This window comes from Miniopterus schreibersii (assembly GCF_964146895.1).
Source record: "Miniopterus schreibersii genome assembly, chromosome: 1".
In the NCBI taxonomy this organism is placed as follows: domain Eukaryota; kingdom Metazoa; phylum Chordata; class Mammalia; order Chiroptera; family Miniopteridae; genus Miniopterus; species Miniopterus schreibersii.
The window spans coordinates 123910748-123930966 of NC_138101.1; the positions used below are offsets into that span (position 1 = coordinate 123910748).

At 37.4% G+C, this 20219-nt stretch overlaps 1 protein-coding gene and 1 pseudogene across 6 annotated transcripts in view; both read left to right on the forward strand.

Moving 5' to 3' along the window:
- RALGAPA1 (Ral GTPase activating protein catalytic subunit alpha 1) overlaps window positions 1–20219 on the forward strand; it is a 246382-nt gene that overhangs the window by 181658 nt on the left and 44505 nt on the right. For all 5 annotated transcript variants that reach the window (XM_081146267.1, XM_081146266.1, XM_081146269.1 and 2 more), the window contains one exon: window positions 7886–8041. In XM_081146267.1, coding sequence (XP_081002393.1) covers window positions 7886–8041 — 156 coding nt within the window. The remainder of the gene's footprint in view (window positions 1–7885; window positions 8042–20219) is intronic.
- On the forward strand, window positions 14223–19557 carry LOC308563460 (eukaryotic translation initiation factor 3 subunit C pseudogene; annotated as a pseudogene). The gene is made up of 2 exons: window positions 14223–14228; window positions 16906–19557. The product of its transcript is annotated as a eukaryotic translation initiation factor 3 subunit C pseudogene (transcript).

Sequence of the window (20219 nt, forward strand, 5' to 3'; positions counted from 1 at the left end):
ACTAAAAACATGAGCAACGAAGAAAAATGCAATAAATTGTACTTAATTAAAATTTAAACTTTTGTGCTTCAGAAGACGTTATCAACAAAATGAAAAGACAGTCCACAGAATTGGAGAATATAATTGCAAATCACTTACTTCTAAAACATACAAAAAACTTATATAAATTAATAATTAGAAGACAACCCCATTTTTTAAATGGCCCAAAGGATCTGAAATAAACATTTCTCCAAAAAGATATACAACCAACCAATAAGCACATGAAAAGATACCTATCATCATTATCTGAGAAATGCAAATCACAACCACAGTGAGATACCACTCACTAGCATAGTTAGAATCAAAAAGTCAGGCAGCAGCAATAACAACTATAGGCTAGGATTTGGAGCAATCTGAACCCTAAACAAAGTACAGTATATCCATATGACAATATTATTCAGCCATGAAAAGAAATGAAGTACTGACATCTGCAACAATATGAAAGTACTTTGAAAACATCATGCTAACTGAAAGAAGCCATTTACAAAGACCATGTTTTATAGTCCATTTATATGAAATACCTGCAATAGGTATATATATAGACATATTGCTACAGAAAGTAGACTATTGGGTGCCTAGGGCTGGTTGTGGGGGATGAGGGAAGATAGGGGTTACAGCTAAAGAGTACAGGCTTCTTTTTGAAGTGATGGAAATATTCTAAAATCGATTGTGGTGATGATTACATTTATCTGTAAATATATTAAAATCCATTAATTTTTGCAGTGGGAACTTTCACTTCTGGGAAGATCAAAAATACATACTGTCCCTATTCTTCACACTAAGTATAACAGAAACCCTGAACATAAAACAAACATAAGAAGACTGAATGGTGGAGAGAAGACAGATCCACCAGCTAGGGACTTCAGGACCAAGGAATGAATGGTGAATTCTCAGGGTTTTCTTTTTGCCTCATATAGCACTGACTTGGAGCTGAAGAAGCCAGCAACTCAGAAACATCAACAAGCACAGGGGGAAGAAAAAGCCAACAAAACCACTCTTTCTAGCCAAAGCATCAGGAAAGGAGCAACCAAGAAAAACAAAAAATTTAGACAATAACTGCTCTACTCCAGCCAAACCGCAGAAAATACTGTGACCACCCCAGCCCCACCCCTGACAACAGAAGTCAGTTAGGGAGTCTAGACTTCTATCCTCACAAGACTGTGATGAGGCGTGCCCAACTCCACACCAAAGCAATCCTATAGTGTCAGAGAAGGGCAAGTACCAAGTCAAGACTTTCATCTTTGCCGCCAGGTAACAAGTCCAGCATCCACCACCCACAAAACAGTATCAGTGGAGACTACAGGAGGCACTTAGAATTCTCTCTCCACCTAGCGGTAATGAGATGTCCTTACCCCTCTCCACTGGAGCAGGTCAGAGGGGACATAGTAAAGAACTAGGCCTTTCACTATCACCCAGCAGTAATGAGACATTCCCCCCACACACACACACACTATGTCAGTGGATACCACATAGGAAGCCAAAACTTCTACCTCCTCTTAGCAGTAATAAGGATCTCTCCTCCCCAGGTGTCAACAGAGGTTAAGTGGGGAACCTGTACTTCTACCTTCACCTGTCAGTAATGAGACAGCACTACCCCTGCTTCTCTGACGGAGCTGTCACAAAACAGCCAGCTAAAGCAGAAGGTTTAAGTAAATGGCTTAGATAAGATATGTTATAATCTTATAATATGAAAATATTCAGGCTTCAATTAGAAATTGTACAAAGAACCAGAAAGGTCTCAAACTGAATGAAAAGACAGTAAGTGCTAACACCAAGATGACAAAGATTTTAAAGTGACATAATGGAAATGCTTCAACAAGCAATTAGGAACACAGTTGAAATAAATGAAAAACAGAAAGTCTCAGCAAAGAAATAGAAGAAACAAACAAGAACTAAATGGAAATTTTAGAACTGAAAATACAATAACAAATTTAAAGCTGAGTAGATGGACCCAGCAACAATCAGGTAGAGATAGGTATACAGAACAAAGAATCAATAAACTGAAGATAGAATAGTAAAAACCAATCAGAATAGCAGAAAGAGAATAGATTTAAAGACAGTGAGACCTGTGGGACTAACAAAAGACCTAACATTTCTGTGTTCTAATTTCTGAGTACTGAAATGAGAGGAAAAAGAGGTTCGGCCTGAAAATCAGTTGAAGACTTAATACCAAAAACTTCTCAAATTTGGCAAGAGAAATAAAGATATAAAGCTGCGGACTGAAGAAGCTGGGTGAAACTCAAACAGGATAAATAAAAAGAAATCCATACTAAGGTACATCATAATTAAACTTATGAAACTAACGGAAAAAAAATCTCAAAGGTGTACAGAGAAAAATTGTATCTTATCTACAATGGAAAAACAATTAGAATGATAGTGAAATTCTTATAAAAAACTATGGGAGCTAGAGGAAGTGACATAATGTTTTTCAAGTGGTGGGGGTGGAAAACTGTCAACCCAGAATTTTATAGCTAGCGAAGGAATGAAGCAGAAGATTTTCAGATGAAGGACAACTTAGAATTTGTTGCCAGCAGACCTACCCTAAAAGAATCACTACAAGGCTCTGTTAACAGAAAGGAAATGATAAAAGGACAGTTGGAACATCAGGAAGAAACAGCATAGCAAGAAAAAATATGGGTAAATATACTAGGCTTTACTTCTCTTGAGTTTTCTTAATTATGTTTGATGGTCAGTGCAAAACTTATTTCACTATCTGATGTGTTTCTAAATGTAGTAACATGAAAATATTCATGGCATTTATATTACAAACAAGGAAATTAAAGGGCCATAAAGTGAGGTAGGGTTTCTGTATTTCACTCAGACTGGTAAATGACAACATCAGCAGTCTATGATGTTATATACATATAATAATAATACCAAGTGTCACCACTAAAAACACATACCAAAGGATACACTAAAAAAATGATAGATAAGCCATGACCAAGTGGCTCAGTTGGTTGGAGTGTCATCCCGTGCCCCAAAAGGTTGCGGGTTTGATTCCTGGCCAGGACACGTACTTAGGATTGCTGGTTTGATTCTGGTCAGGGCAAGTACGGGAGGCAACCAATTGATGTTTCTCTCTCACATCAATGTTTCTCTCTCTCTCTTCCTTCCTCTCCTTTCGTCTCTCTCATGCTGACTGGTCATGAGTATATTCATGTCTGCCCTAAGATTAATTTAAGTAATTTTACGGTCTGAAAACAATGTAGAGTTTTAAAAGAGCAGAAAAGTAGCCAGCCACACAAGCAAGTTCTGGCTCCAGATAGCTGGTCATCGAGGTGTTAAGCATATCCTCAGGTGAGAATTAAAAATAAGATAGGTAGATAAATAAAAATGGAATTCTAGAAAATGTTTAACCCACAGGAGGCAGGAAAAATAAAACAGAGAAACAATAAAGAGAAAACAAAAAATAAAATGGCAGGCTTAAGCCCTAGCATATCAGTCATTACATGAAATGTAATTATACTAAATATGTCTAAATATTCCACTTAAAAATTAGCAGACTGCCCTAGCCGGGTTGGGTCAGTGGTTAGAGCATTGACCTGTGGACTGAAGGGTCCCAGGCTCAATTCCAGCCAAGGGCACGTACCTCAGTTGCAGCTCAGTCCCTAGCCCCAGTCAGGGTGCATTCGGGAGACAACCAATCGATGTCTCTCTCTCACATCGATGTTTCTCTCTCTCTTTCTCTCTCCTCCCCCCTTCCACTCTCTCTGAAAGCAATGGAAAAAATGTCCTCGGGTAAGGATTAAGAAAAACAAAACATGATCCACATATGCACACCTTAGTTACGTCCTAGGAAAAGAGAGTATTTCCTAGAATAAAAATAAGGTATAATCGTTACCTTACCTTACCTGTGTCGCTCTCAGAAATATAGGAGGAATTACCTGCCCAAGCCTTCCTACAGTAGATATATTACTGTACTCTGCAATTTGAGCAAAAACTTAAATCTCCAGGCTTTTTAAAGCACAAAATATAAATAAAAGCTGGGAAAGTAAACCAAATTCTTCAGATTGTTCCTCGTGAATATCCCTGTTCATCTGCAACTCCCCAGAGTGATGAGCACAGATTAGTGGAGGCAGCACAGGTGAACACCCAACCTGACTCTCAGTTCATTCCTCCTTCTCCTCCCCCTCATCCTCCTTCTCCCCCTCCCCCTCCTCCACCTCCCAGAGGCTCAAGGCAGGGCCCTTCCAGTCCTCATAACCTGCCCTTACTCCAGTGCCTCCTGACTAGAGGCTGGAGGCTTTGAGTCCCACAATATGGTGACGCAGAGTGCTTTTTTACTGCCTGGCCTTACTTAAAGGAAATGCAGTAGGCTTCCTCTGTAGAGTTCTGAGAACATTGACTGTAGTGAAGTCTTATATGTTTTTATTTGGTCAAGTATTTCTCACAAATTTTGTTATCAGAGTACCATTCCAATCTTTAATTTGCAGTTGTGTGGAAAATGTTTTGTAATGAAAGATCTTCATTGGGGGATTGAGCAGCATTTAATAAAGTCTGTATTTTGCATAAAAAAAGAAGACACTCACTTCAAATATAACAATATAGGCTGGTAGAAAGTAAAAGGATGGAAAAAGTTATATCATGCAAACTAATCAAAGGAAAGCCAGAGTGTTTACATTAATATTAGATAAGGTAGACTTCAGAGCAAAGTTAAGAAACTTTGACCAGAGACGGGGGGGACATTGTATAACGATAAAAGGATCACTTCACCAAGAAGGCATAGCAATCCTAAGTGTGCAGTAAACAGCAGAACTGCAAAATATGTGAAGCAAAGCTGATAGAACTGAAAGAAGAAATAAATCCACAATTATAGATGGAGACTTCATCCTTCTCAACAACTGAGAGAAGAACTAGACAAAATCCGCAGATGTGTGGAAGATACTCAACACCGTCATCAAGAGGGTTTAATGACGTTGCCCAGCTGGGTGTGGCTCAGCGGTTGAGTGTTGACCTAGGATCCACGCAATCGGGGCTCGATTCCCAGTCAGGGCACATGCCCAGGTTGCGGGCGCGGTCCCCAGTCAGGGGCATGCGGGAGGCAGCCGATCGTTGACTCTCTCATCATTGATATTTCTATCTCTCTCCCTCTCCTTTCCTCTCTCTGAAATCAATAAAGATATATTTAAAAAAAAAAAAAAAAAAGGATTTAATGACGTTTCTACAGCACTCTGCCTGACAACAACAGAATGTATGTTCTTTTCAGGTTCCCAAAATAGACCATATATTGGACCATAAAACAAACTTCAAATTTAAAAACATTGAAATCATATAGTGTGTTCTTCAACTACAGTGGGCTCAAACTTGAAATCATTAATTGAACATCTCTACTGTTGGAAGGGTTGCATACTGTATAATTTCATTTATATAACATTCTTGAAATGACAGTTTTAGTAGTGAGGAACAGATTAGTGATTGCCGGGAATTGAGGAGGGTGGGGTAGGAGGGAAGTGGGAGCAAGTAAGGTAACGGCAACATGAGGGATCCTTGTGATGAATATATTCTGTCTTTTAACTTTATCAATGTCAGTATCCTTGTTGTAATATAGTTTTTTACTGGGGGAATCTGGGTAAAGGGTACATGGGGTTTCATTTTATTATTTCTTAAAACATCATGTGAATTTTCAGTGATCTCCAGATAAAAAGTTTATTTAAAAGAATAGAGATCATCAAGTGTTACAGAAGTGTTCACAACAAAGGAACATTAAACTGAGACTTTCTCCTTTACATAATCAATAATTGACTTGAAAATAACTTTGTCATGAAAACAAAACAGAACAAAAAATCTATATTAAGATACTATTTTCACCTGTTAGATTAGCAAAGATCATAAAGTTTGATAGTATATTTGAGAAGATGTGAGGGAAACAGGTACTCTCATACACTCTTAGTGCCATGTATTAAGAGTAATTTCGCTAGTGGGTTTCAAAATTAAAAGTACACATGCCCTTTGACTCAAAGTTCCGCTTTGGAGTATGTATGCTACAGATCTATTTTCACAAATGCAACATGACGTGTTCAGTGTTACTCACTGTGGCATTGACCATAATAGCAAAAGATTGGAAGCAGTCTAAATATCCTTCAAGTAGGGGACTAGTTAAACTATTTTTACATCAAGAAAATGAACTGTGAAGCCACGAAAACGAAAAAACAAGGAAGCTCTTTACTTACTAATACAGTATTTTTCAAGATATTTTAAGTACAAAAAAGCAAGGTGCAGAACATTGTATATGCTTATTGTGTGTGTGTATGTATATATACACATACATATAAGAACTTAATTGTATATGCAGAGAACGTTTTTGGGTTTTGTTTGTTTTTTCTTTTTTTAATCCTCACCCAAGGATATTTTGTCATTGCTTTTCAGAGAGAGTGGAAGGGGGAGAGAGAGAGAGAGAGAGAGAGAGAGAGAGAGAGAAGCATCGATATGAGAGCGATACATCGATTGGTTGCAAGGGGTTGAGCTTGCAACCAAGGTACGTGCCCTTGGCCAGAATTGAACCTGGGACCCTTCAGTCCTCAGGCAGACGTTCTAACAACCGAGCCAATCTGGCTAGGGCCAGAGAGCATTTTTGAAATGATACTTAAGAAATTGCTTTCTGGAAGAGCTGAGTAGCCAGAGACGAGATATGGAAGGAAAATTTTTGGTATATCTTTTGAATTGTTAATTATATGAATATATTACTGAGTCAAAAAAAGTAAATTTAAAAATATTGTGATTGCCCAGCCAGGTGTGGCTCAGCGGTTGAGCATCAACCTAGGATCCAGGAGATTGCAGTTCAATTCCCGGTCAGGGCACATGCCTGGGTTGCAGGCTCGATCCCCAGTTGAGGGTGTGCAGGAGGCAGCCAATCAGTGACTCTCTCATCATTGATGTTTCTGTCTCTCTCTCCCTCTCCCTTCCTCTCTCTGAAATCAATAAAGATATATTTAAAAAATAAATATATTGTGATTGAATCAATTTCATAGTAATGGCATAAAAATCAATTTGTTTTTCATATGTTCACCCATTAGTAGGTGATATTGATGGGTTAAAAGACATGTCTCTTCACATGGTACAGAGATTTTATTTTTATAATTCTTTATTAGATATTCAGATTTTATTATTTAATAACCTGCATAAGTGATTTCTCTGAGTGGAGAGATACAAGCAATGTTTCAGTTTTGTTCCCCATTATTTAATTTTCTACAGTGAACTTAAGTTGCTGACTTCCATGCATCACACAGGTCCAGGGAATGTAATTCAGTGCAGCCCCCCTGATATTAGCATGTATTATGTCTATAATCAGGAAAAATATATTTAAAAATCTTTTCATAGATTGATTCCTAGTTCATTGCATTTGAAGTATACTTAAATTCTGCATTTTTATATTCTTGTTCTGGGCTAATGATAGGTACTAATAATTAGGAAGGTAGTTTTGAGGAGTAAATATGACACGCCTAATTAATCATTTTGTCAAAGTGGCATTACTGTTTTAACTTTTCCCGGAATCATTTCCAGTCTTAATTTTTGCTACTTGATTTTAATCTCTGGCCTTGGTGTCCCCCCACTGCCTTTACATGTACCATTAGCACCTAGTAGCCTAACTGAAGATGCATAGTGCATAGCAGTTCATTTCTTTTCTAATTAATTCCTATTAATTAGGGATCTTGAAATATTTAAGAAAAAAATTCCAGAATGAACAGAGCAGCTCTAATTGATAGTTCTAGGTCAAGCATTGATTGATAACATACAAAAGACATTTGTTCCCCATGTTTTTACAAAGTGAAAAATTCAATCTTTTTCAACAGTGAGTTTTTTGAATTTTATTTAGTTGATTAATATTATGTCTCTTCATTGTTTCTAGGTAAATCTTACAAACCATTGTGGTTTCATGGGAGGACTACAAAAAAACAAAAGCACTGGATTGACCACGCCATATTTTGCTACCTCTACAATGGAAGTAATATTTCATGTATCAACAAGAATGCCTTCTGATTCTGATGACTCTTTAACCAAAAAAGTAAGCATTGAGAGAAAAGTGCTTGGTTAAAATTCTAGTATTTAAGAAAATTATTACATAAAATATGTAAGTACGCTAATTGATAAAACACTAACTCTGAATACTCACCCAATACCATCTTCAGAAACAGTATTGTTATAGAACAAACTGTTTTCTTAATGATGTGATTGAAGGTTATAGTCTTAACAGAAGATTTGCCTTCAAGAAAGTGGAGATAAGTCCTCGCTGATTTGGCTCAGTGGTTAGAGTGTTGGCCCGAAAACTGAAGGGTTCCTGGTTCCATTGGCTTGATCCCCGGCCCTTGTCAGGGCACGTGCAGCAGGCAACCAATGTGTGTCTCTCATATCGATGTTTCTCTCTCCCTCTACTCTCTCTGAAAAAGCAATGAATAAAATATCTTCTGGTGAGGATTTTTTTAAAAGAAGAGCTTGAAAATGTTCTTTCCTCTACAGGGCGGGGCAAGAGGTGTTCCATTGTTTGGGGCATTTGCTCTGCCCCCCCCAGGCAAAAGCTGTCTGACTGGCAAAGGTCTGCCTGAGAAAGATGTCCTCTGCCGGACGGGGGAATTACTCAGCACAGGAATCCAGATGGCTGCCCTTTGAGCTCTATCTCCAGAGCCCACAACCCTGAATTCTCCTCACACTGCTCTAGTCCACTCTGCCCTCCCTCCACTGGAGCCCAAGGTGACTGGCTGCACAGGAAACTTTGTGCATTGGCCCTTTAAGAGGGTGCCTGCATTTCCAGCTGTCTCTCCCTGGCAGACAGAAGTCCTGCTGCTTTTCAAAGCCAGATGTTATGTGGGCACCTTTCTCCATTCTGGTGCTCTTGGCTGGGAAGCCCAGCCTGGGGTTTAGGCCCCAGAGTCCTCAGTGGAAACGCCCCACAGTTGAGATAGCCCTCTGGGCCTTCAGCTGCTGCCTGTGGGAGCCCAGCCAGCCCCTCGAGCCTCCGAACTTCCTACCAGTCTCTATGCAGTCTCCGCTTTAGGTCCTGGGTTATGAGGGTGCTCTCCAGCTAGTTTTCAGTTGATTATTCAGGGTGGTTTTTCTATATTTTATTTGTAATTCCAGTTTGGTCCTGGGAGGGTGTCAATGTAGCTTCCACTTATTCCACGGCCATCTTGGAATCCCTTGGGAAGTTCAGTAGCAGGAGCCAGGGGTCAATGCCAACAAACATTTATTCCATCAACTCATTTTATTTCTCTGAAAATAAGCCATACCCAAATTAGAGATAATTATGAGTATATTTTGGCAGTGACTCATATTTATCATTATCATTTCATGGCTCCATGGATACCACTTTTATATACCAGAGCAGTCTAAAATTAATAGTATCTTAGATTACAAACATAAGAGCAGAATAAAGTATATCATTTTTTGTTAAAATGCTTTTAAAAAAAAAATCATGTCAAAATATTTTTACTTCAATATATTAAAACTGATCATTATATGGTACTTAAACTTTCATCCCTGTGACCTTTGTAGAAATGTCAAATAAGTAAGATTTCTTATTTCATTTATAACATTCACAAGGGTTTTCAAGAAAAATCTGAAATGGATGTTTAGCAGTTGATTATCATAACAAAATGAATTTTGGAGATGATAACACCATTTAAAAATTGTTAAATGGTTGAGTTCTAATTGAAATTATACTTTTAAGTGGTGAATATTTTGAGTACTGGAATTTTGAGGGATTAAACCTTGAACACTAATAGTTTCATATATAAGTATAGAAAGAGTTTTTTTAAATATGGTAAAATGTAAATGCAACATAAAATTTGCCTAATTTTAACTATTTTTTAATGTAAGTCTATTGACATAAAGTTCATTTACTGTTATACACCCATCACTAGTATCCTTTTCCAGAACTTTTCTATTTTCATTTAGTTAAAAATATTTTTTATTTTCTCTTTAGAACCTTTGACCCATGTGTTATTTAGAAGTGTGTTGTTTAATCTCCAACTATTTTGAAATTTCACTTGTCACTGCTTTCACATATATAGTAAAATCATACAAAAGTAAAACCTACCATGCAAAAGTAAAACCTATCAAAATTGTAAACAAATGTAATAAAGCAATATTACTTTGGAAGGTATATTTTTTTGAATAGCAATTTAAATCACTTTAAGTAAAATCTACTCTGTCAACATTGGGACTTCTTAATTCAGTATCAAGGAAAATTTTACCTGGCCTCAGAAACAGTATAACTATTCTAAACCTTTTCATAGAAATAAAAAGAATGTAACATTTATTACTCTATATATTGAATTTTCCTTTTCCCTCTTCTATAGTACTCTTGTCCTTAATCTGCTGTTCAGAGTGCTAGTATGTAAGATTTTTCTAAGTAACAGGCTTATATTTTAGCTCTATTATAGTATCAATTTCTTTTTAATAAAAGCTTAAGTGTTTAAATTTAATCATAGAAACCAGTTGTTTTATACCAGTTCCCCTTAATAAAAAATCACTTTCTGTATTGGCATTTTTTCTCCTGAATTTAATAAATTCCACATTAGAGGTAATAAGTTGAGGCCTAGAACATGTGTCCTATTACAAATGAACAATTGGATATCATTAGGTTGTCCCCCTTTCCTTTGTACATATATCTTTAGTGTGTTAATCCATTCAGTAGACACATTAATGAGCACTGGTTGAAGTGTAATATTGGAGGATGTAAGGCTCGTTGACCTCAGCATGGAGTTTAATACCTCTAATTAAATTAGATAGTCGACAGTCAGTATAAAGAAATAGCCATGCCTCTGGCAAGCTGGAATTATTTATGACTCTGGTTCTTTGTTTTAAACTTGAAAGGAAAAAATCATTTATATCTAGTTTACAGAAACTAATTTTAGTTCTCACTTTTTATTTAAAATGTGTGGTGATTTTGTAAATTATTTTTAAGCATTTTCTTTTCTCAGAAAGAGGTAAATATCTTTGAACCTATTTAAGTATAGCATTTTATTTCTTGTGTTGAGAAGCTTTTTCAAGGCTCAAGACAGTAGCAGCAGAATTTTTACAACATAGACTGTACTTTTTGAACAAATTAACCAAACATTCAGTCTAACAAAGTAGTCTCTCTTAGAAATATTATACCACCACATCAAAAAATCCTGATATAACCCCAGTTCAAGCCATCTGTTCTATAAATTATCTCTACCTGAGGAAGATTGATGAAAAATGGTTAAAAATAATTTCCACTTAACTGAGTTTATTCACCCCTAAAAAATCAAAAGTGCTGCAAGCATTGGTATAAAGTGTTCACAGGAGCTTGTCTCATTTCCTCTGTCTCCTTGTTCTAGCCACTCGCTGATACTCTGCTTCATAGGTACTGAATCATCCTTTTAGGAGTTTGGTAAAGATCAAGTTCAGATAATTGTAACATACTTAGTTGGACTCTCTAGTCTGTTTTTCATTTCCTGGACCCCCCAAAAGAGGGGCTGGAAAGCCCTTTATTTAAGTCGGTTGCTTCTGGAATACTGTTAGTGTAATAGACAGCAGTTCATTTTCTTTTTTGAAATTTGATCCCAATAATTTTGCAAATAAATGAGCTTTATAGACCTGTTTGGTCTGATTTTAATATTTCCTATTTTTTTATTTTATTTAGGAATAAAATTGCAATATACTTTACTTTCCAAAGAACTATATGCTAAATATAATCTGGAGAATGAATTCAAAAACAAATTTAAGGAATAACAACAAAATTTTTATTATTTTAGTAAAAGTGTAGTGATGTGATAGTTAATAAATGTTATGGAATTATACTCATGGTTTCAGTCCCAAAATATAACAACCTTACATAAAATAATTCTATTTTAATGTCATAAACTCCACCCTTAACCCCATTTCTATATACTACTAATGACAAGAATAGAGGATAGAGAAACCAGAAAATACAAATGGGTCAAAGTAAATTTATCTAACTACTGTGAGTGGTATAATTTGGATGATATTGAAATTGCTTCTCATTACATGTAGAATAAAATTTGAATTCTCCACTATGGCCTTCAATGCCCTATATGATTTGGTCACCTAGCTACCTACTCCTCTGATCTCACCTTCTCATACTTTCTTTTTCCTTTACCGCAGTCTGGCCTTACTGGCTATCATTCTGATCTCCCAGCATGTCAAGCTTATTCCCATCTCAGGAGTTATGCACTTACTATTCTTTCTATTTGAAATACTCTTTCTCCACATCATCAGGCTTTGTCATTTTCAATGTCCTGTTCTTAGACTCATATAGACAGTTCCTTAGAGAGTTCTTTCCAGACCATCCTAGCAAAGTAGCCCCCTCCACCCAGTAACACTATCACATACCCTATTTTATTTTGTTTGTAGCACTTAGCACTTTCAAGGTGGCATATTTAAATAAATTCCATAATTGCAGATGATTCTGTTTTTATGCTATACACTATGTAATGATAAGAAAAAAGTTGCCAAGTACTGTGATATTATCCTTTTAATAGTCAGCATTATTTATTGAGTGTCCACTCTGCTAACGTATCATGTACTAGATAAATGCTGTGCCTGTTGCTTCAGGAAGCTTTTCTTAGTTATTAAAAAGTGAATGATCCACACAGGAAGTAAATATATGAAAACGTGTGGCTAAAGAATGTGTATGAAAGTATGTTTTTTCACGTAATTGAGGAGTATGTGATATTGTATGTTTTGCTATATACAAGTGTCTGGAAGATGGAGGGAGGCATAAGGGCTTGGGGCAGTGAGTATTACTCAGTTTCAGTTTCTGCATATATACCCACTGTCTCCTAAAGTAACTGCCTAACCTAGTTACCTTCTTTGCATTCTTCAAATGCCATTATAGCTTAGTTTTCTTTGTTACTTGCATTCAGGGAATTATATTTAGAGCATTATCTATATTGTTAATTATTCATTTCTTGCCTAGTTATTTTACTCTGTCTCCTCCACTGGACTTAAAGCTTTGTGAGAGCAGAGACTGTGCCTGTAGCGCAGTGCATTTACTCGGCTCTCAATATATTTTTTTTTACCCTCACCCGAAGATATTTTTTCCATTGCTTTTCACAGAGAGTGGAAGGAAGAGAGAGAGAGACATCAGTGTGAGAGAGACACATCGATTGGTTGCCTCCTGCCTGCACCCCGACCAGGGCCGGGGATCGAACCTAAAACCAAGGTAAGTGCCCTTGACCAGAATTGAACCAAGACCCTTCAGTCCACGGGCTGACACTTTAACCACTGAGCCAAACCAGCTAGGGCTCTCAATATTTTCTAAAGTATGAAAGAAGGTGGACAGGAAGGACTGCAGGGAGGAGAGATCTTTTAGAAACTCATGAACTAGTCCAGGTGTGTAGGATGACTGGCATCTTACCTCAGGTAACAGTAGAGGAAATAGGGAGGAAAGTACAAAAAAGGAGTATAATACTTTTTTCTTAATGAAGAGGTTGTTAGAGATACAGTAAGGAAAACAGAAGTTGAAGACTTTCACGTTTTGACCCTGAGTAATTATAATTAACTGTTAGATGCTTTTAACAGAAATGGGGAAGTCATATAGTAACCTGATTTTATGAAAGAGGCAATACAGTTACTTTACATGAATTCTAGTCTCCAGCTCCAGATGAATGATATTCTGTGGCACTGAGGAAATCTAGAATTGACTCTGGAATCTCTGTTCATAATCATGGAAAATGAGAACACTGCCATAAGATAGGCAAACATCTGATTTTCATAAAAAGAAATTGAACAGGCCACCAACTACAAAAATTACTAATGGTCATGAGCTCTATGTCAATGCCTGGCAAAATAGGATTATTAAACAGATGTTTTGTGAGCACTTAAGTAATGAAGTAGTGATCACTAGGAGCCATGATGAGTTCACCATAACAAATTGCATCAAAGTAACTTAATTTGTTTTAATAGGATTACTAGATCAGGGGAAGCCATAGACAATATGAAGCATTTAACTAAGTCGTTTGTTGTGGACAAATTGAAGAAATGTGGTCTTAATAATAGTTAGTATATTCATAACTAGTTGTGTAATTATATCTAGGGAAATAAATTAATTATTTAATAAGAGGCAATATAGAGAAGTGGTTAAAGTGTGGTTTCTGGAACTAGCCTGCCTGGGTTTCAGTTCTGGCTCTGCCACTTAATAGTTATGTGGCCTCAGCCAAACTTGTTTTATCTTCTTAAGCTGCAATTCCTCACCTGTAAAAATGGAGGTAATAATAATTATATTTACCATGTAACATTGTTGTAAAAATTAAATAAATTATCACAAGCACTTAGACTAGTAAGCATTTAATAAATGTGGATTTTTTTTAACCAGGATGAACATCTGTAATGGCTCTTACCCAAACCTGTCCCATTTGACATTGTTATCCAAAATCTAAATGAAGACACAAGAATTTGAATTTAAGGATAACACAAATCTGGGAAAGAGAGAGGTAACACATTGGATAGCAGAATCAGATTAGCAAAAGACCTTGATAGGCTTAAGGGTAATCTAAAACTAGCAAGATATAATTTAATAGGAATAAATATGAAATCCTCTCTCACTCAGTTGTACCTGCATAAATGAACTTTGTAGAAAAAGACTTAGGGGTTTGAATTGATTGCAACTTCTGTTTGAGCCAGTATTATAAAAATGGAGAAAATTAAATGTAGTGAACAGAACAAAGTAGTCCCACTATAGATAGGCTGGTTGTCTTTGTCAGAACACCACAGTTTAATAGAAATCTCAATAAACTGAGGTAATAATCCAGGATAATGAATAGATTTGTAAACTGTAAGAACAACAACTAAGGACACTTTTAACCTGGAAAAGAAAAGTTGAGATATATTATTATACTGATCTTTAAATATCTGAAAAGACAGTATATAGAATATAGGTTGGATTTACTTGGTAACCCTTCCTCATTTTGGAAGGACTAGCTTCAGGGACATTTTAGCTTAGTATGAAGAATGTTCTAATGTTTGAAACTCTTTAAAAATGAATGGATTGTTTTGTGAATTTTTAAGCTAGCTAGCCTTAGAAATATTCAAGCAGAGGCAGAATTACTTGTCAGGAGTATTACAGTGGAAGTTCCTGTATTGGGTAGGAAATTGGAACTTCAGGGTCTCTTCTGGTGCTAATATTCTATAATTGTTTGAGGACTTGATTTTATACATGTCGAATTTCATTTAACTGCTTTGTCTTCATAAATTGGTAATGATAATCTACAGCCAATGTTACATACTTTGAATTCCAAAATAGCTTAAGCAGCAGTTGAAGTGAATTTGAAAGAGTAGTTGGTTGCCAGTGATTTTAACAGACCTACGCCATATACAGAAGTCTTGTACTCTATTTCAGAAGTGATTGACATCTAGGTACAAAAACATGTAGTTAGGAACCCCTTTCAATGTTTTCAGAGTAAAGAAAAACCTGCTGAGTATACATAGGACACAATCTTGTAAGTCCAAAAGAGATAAGTAAATAAAATAAATATAAAATATTATATAACATTTTCATGTCAAAATATATCAAACACACTTCTGAAATTTCTATTAACCTGTTAACCACTCAAAATTGATTTTTTCAGTAATCTCTTCAGAAATTTCTAAGCAATGATTAATAATTTCTCAATTGCGTTTAATTGTATATAGCAGGATTATTTTATATACAGATATAAAAACATGCCTCATCATGACAGCATAAAATAATTACCTTTTAGCATTTGAATATAAATCATAATGGATATTCTGGAAGCTTTCCCTTAAAATGCTTGAACATGTTTAGAATAACTTTGTTATACACATGGTTCTGGGCCCCAAGTATATTCATTACAACATCTTGGTAAAAATGTATTGTTCTTTTCCATTAAACTTCTATTGCAGACTTTTAATACTCTGTGGTGGATATTTGAAGAGAAGCCTTGGTTATATAAGATAAAACTACAGTTGCCCTTTTCTCTCATTTCTTTAGATAAGTGAGCACTAGAAATTATAGATAGCTTTGGCAAGAGTTCAAGGGTTAATGTAGCAGATAAATAAAAGGAATTTTCTGTAAATTGAGACCTGCATTATTTCAGTTGTCTTGTCTTTCCTAACCTAACTCATTTAATTTTAAAAAGTAAATACTTAAATTCTTCCTGACAGTGTGCTCAGCTTTTACTATCGTTTATTACTTCAATTATACTTGATATCACTTAGAACAATCTGCCATTTGGAAATCTCAGTATAGCCTGGAGCTTAGTATTAGATCTGGCTGCTATTGTAACATGTACAGCATATGACATTAATGTATCAAAATTAGATTGGATCATCCCTCCTGGTTAAATTTATTTCACATTTCTTTTGTATTCAGTTAACATAAACCTATTAGGGAAGCTGACACATGGGGATGGCTGTATAGGAAGGATATTTTTAAAGTATTTTGATTAAAAAATGAAATTATAGAGCCCTGGCTTTTGAGTTGTGTAATCTTTTTTGGTTTTTAAAGATGTCATAAAGCCTAAGTCCTGCATTTATATCATTCAAGTCTATGTGTGGTGTAAATAATGAGAATTAAAACTTAAACAATATTTTTATTTTTGAGACCTACCATCAGTATTTAGAGCAATAAGTACATTTATGGTTTCCAAAATAAAAAAATATATATTATTATTTAATCCACTTAAACCTAAAAAAAAGTCTTTCTTAAAAGAAAAAAAAGTCTTTATACTTTATTTTTAAAATAGATTCTGGTCTGTAGATTTAGCTAGGCACTATCTTTAGAGTAATAATAGTTGCCTGTATCTTATAATCCATCAGTGTATATGAGAAGGTGTTTATTGCTTAGTAATACAAATTTTAAAGTTCAGGAATTTACCTTGTATTCTCAAATACTTAATGAAATCCATAGTGATTAGGATTTTCTAGATAGGTTGGTGTTGGGGACTTGAACCATTAGAATTCGCAGGCTCAGCTGATCTGGCTACCCCCACCGCAGCCCCTCAATGCTATTGCCATATAGCTGTTTTCACCACTGGTTCGGACAGCGAATCCCAGTTGTCCCTGTCCAGGGAGGAGCTTGTCACCAAACCTGTCAGTCGTAACTGCAGCAAACAGCCATTGTCGTTAAGCGAAGATGAAAAAGATACCAAGTGAGTGGTTCGAGATAATGCCATGAAGATTTGGGATGTCACCAAGTGCCTGGAAGAGTTTGAGCTCCTGGGATTAGCATGTGAGAAGACTAAAAGCATTGTGGACAAGAAAGTTGTCCCCCCAGTTCTGTATCTGTAACCTGGCTGATCTGGAGGACTGTCTTAATGAGCTGTGGGAAGATAAGGAAGGAAAGAGGAAGATGAGTAAGAACAATGCCAAAGCCTCGAGCACCCTGCACCAGAAGATCTGAAAATACAACGGAGATTTTGTGTCCAGTATTACACATGATAAGCAGAACCCTGCACAGTCTGCAGATGAAAATGCTGAGAAGAATGAGGATTCAGAAGGCTCTTCAGATGGGACTGAGGACGGAGTCAGTGCTGCAGCCTTCTTAAAGACGAAATCAGAAGCTCCTTCAGGGAGTCACAAGTTCCTCAAAAATATGGAGGATAGAGATGACCCAGAAGATTGAGAAAAGGATGAAGAGTGGGACACAGGTTCAATGCTGTCTAGCTCAGGCTCGGGAGAAAAGGCAACACACCGTGTTGGCCTCAAGATTCCTTAAAAGGCCCTAGCCACACTGGAGGACAAGAAGGTCACTAAGAAAAAACAGGAGGACAAAGCAAAGAAGAAACACGATAGGAAATCTAAGCATCTGGATGAGGAGGAGGAGGATAGTGAAGGTGGGGAGTGGGAAAGGGCTTGAGATGGAGTGCCCTTGTTAAGGAGAAACCAAAAATGTTTGCCAAGGGAACTGAGATCACCCATGCTGCTGTTTCAAGAAACTGAATGAGAACCTACAGGCACGAGGCAAGAAGGGAACTGATCGTGCAACCCAGATGAGCTGCTACAGCTGCTGGTTCAGATTGCTTCTGAAAACAACATTGGGGAAGGTGTCATCGTCAAGATCAAGTTCTATGACTACAACCCCAACCTGTCCACATACATGAAGCCAGAGATGTAGCGGAAGTGCCTGGGCTGCATCAGTGAGCTGATGGACATCCTGTTTGCAAACCCCAACATCTTTGTTGGAGAGAACATTCTGGAAGAGGATGAGAACCTGCGTAATATTGACCAGCCACTGCATGTCTATGGCAGTACCCTAACTGTGGTGGAACGAATGGATGAAGAATTTATTAAAATAATGAAAAATACTGATCCTAACTCCCAAGAGTATGTGGAGCACCTGAAGGATGAGGTACAGGTGTGTGCCATTATTGAGCATGTGCAGTGCTACCTGGAAGAAAAGGGCACCACTGAGGAAATCTGTCGTGTGTACTTGAGGTGCATTCTCCACACCTACTGCAAATTTGATTACAAGGCCTATGAGCAGCAGCTTACACTCCCTAAGGGCTCCTCAAAGTCTGACCAAGATCAAGCAAAAAATGAGGGCAAGAACTCAGTTGTACTGATGGAGAAACTTTGCAAATACATTTATGCCAAAGATGCACAGGTTGTATATCCACACTTGTGCCATTCTCTGCCATATCTCCTGCTGGCACCAGGCCCATGACCTCATGCTTATGAGCCACCTACAAGACAGCATTCAGCACGTGCAGATACTGTACAACCACACCATGGTGCAGCGGGACATCTGTTTCTTCCACCAAGGCCTGACCAAGGATAATCATAATGCCCTGCTGGACATCCAGTCAGACGGCAAGGCCAAGGAGCTTCTGGACCAGGATCTGTTGCTACATAGCCTATAGGAACACGACCAGGAGCAGGAGAAGGTGGAGTGGTGCTAGCAGGTGCCCTTTTACCTGCACATCAACCTGGATCTGCTGAAGTGTGTTTATCTGGTGTCTGCCATTTTCCTGGAGATCCCCTACATGGCCACCCAAGAGAGTGATTCCCACCAACACATAACCAGCAAGCAATTCCATTACCAGCTGCAGGTGGGCTAGTGACACCTTTGCTGGATCCTCATGAATCAATGAGGGAACATGTGGCTGCTGCCTCCAAGGCTATGAAAATGGGTGACTAGAAGACCTGCTTCAGTTTTAACAATGAGAAGATAAATGGCAAAGCGTGGGACCTTTTCCCTGAGGCCAGCAGAGTCTGAACCATGATGGTTAGGAAGATTCAGAAAGAGTCACTTGCAGACCTACTTCTTTACCTACAGCAGTGTCTATGACTCCATCAGCATGGAGACACTGTCTGACATGTTTGAGCTGGACCTGCCTACTGTGTACTTCATCATTAGCAAGATGATCATTAACAAAGAGTTGATGGCCTCCTTGGACCAGCCAACAAAGACAGTGGTGATGTACTGCACAGAGCCCACTGCCCAACAGAACCTGGCTCTGTAGCTTGCAGAGAAGCTGGGCAGCCTGGTGGAAAATAATGAACAGGTGTTTGACCATAAGCAGGGTACCTCTGGTGGCTACTTTTGAGACCAGAAGGATGGCTACTGCAGAAACGCAGGCTACATGTGCCTGGGATGCCTACTGCTAGTAGCAGTCTCAGACAGCCTACTGATCACTTCTGTCCCCAGGGCCTAGACCATGGGTGGGGAATGTCTGGCCCACCAAGGAAACCGCAGGTGGGACTCAAAATTCAATAAATCTAGGAGCTTTTTTCATAGCTAGTTTTTAAATTAATGATTTTGTATGGCCCACAAATGATGTTATAAATATCCGATGGCCCTTGGCAGAAGAAAGGTTCCCCACCCCTGGCCTAGACCATTAAACAGCCTTTAAGTCCTAAACCATACCCCAGTCATTAAAGGCCTATTTAGAGTTTAAAAGCTAAACAAAAACTATTAGAACACTGACTCTAGACTTTTTTTTTCTTCTCTCGCTTGTGTGTGTGTTACATACTCTTACTTTGATAGACTCTCTGCTCAGAAAAAATATACAAAATTTTACAGATAACTTCCAAATATTCACAGAATCTTTGAACCTAGGTTAAGAACTCCAGAGAGCCTTTCATTAATTGGACTTCTTTCTTTAAATTACACATTTAACGTTTTTCCTACCCCTTGGTGTTTAAGCCAAAAAAACACACACACATATTTCAGAAACAGAAATTGCCTGTATGTTAGCTCATACTAAAAATAAAAATATTAATCACACTTATCCTAGTTT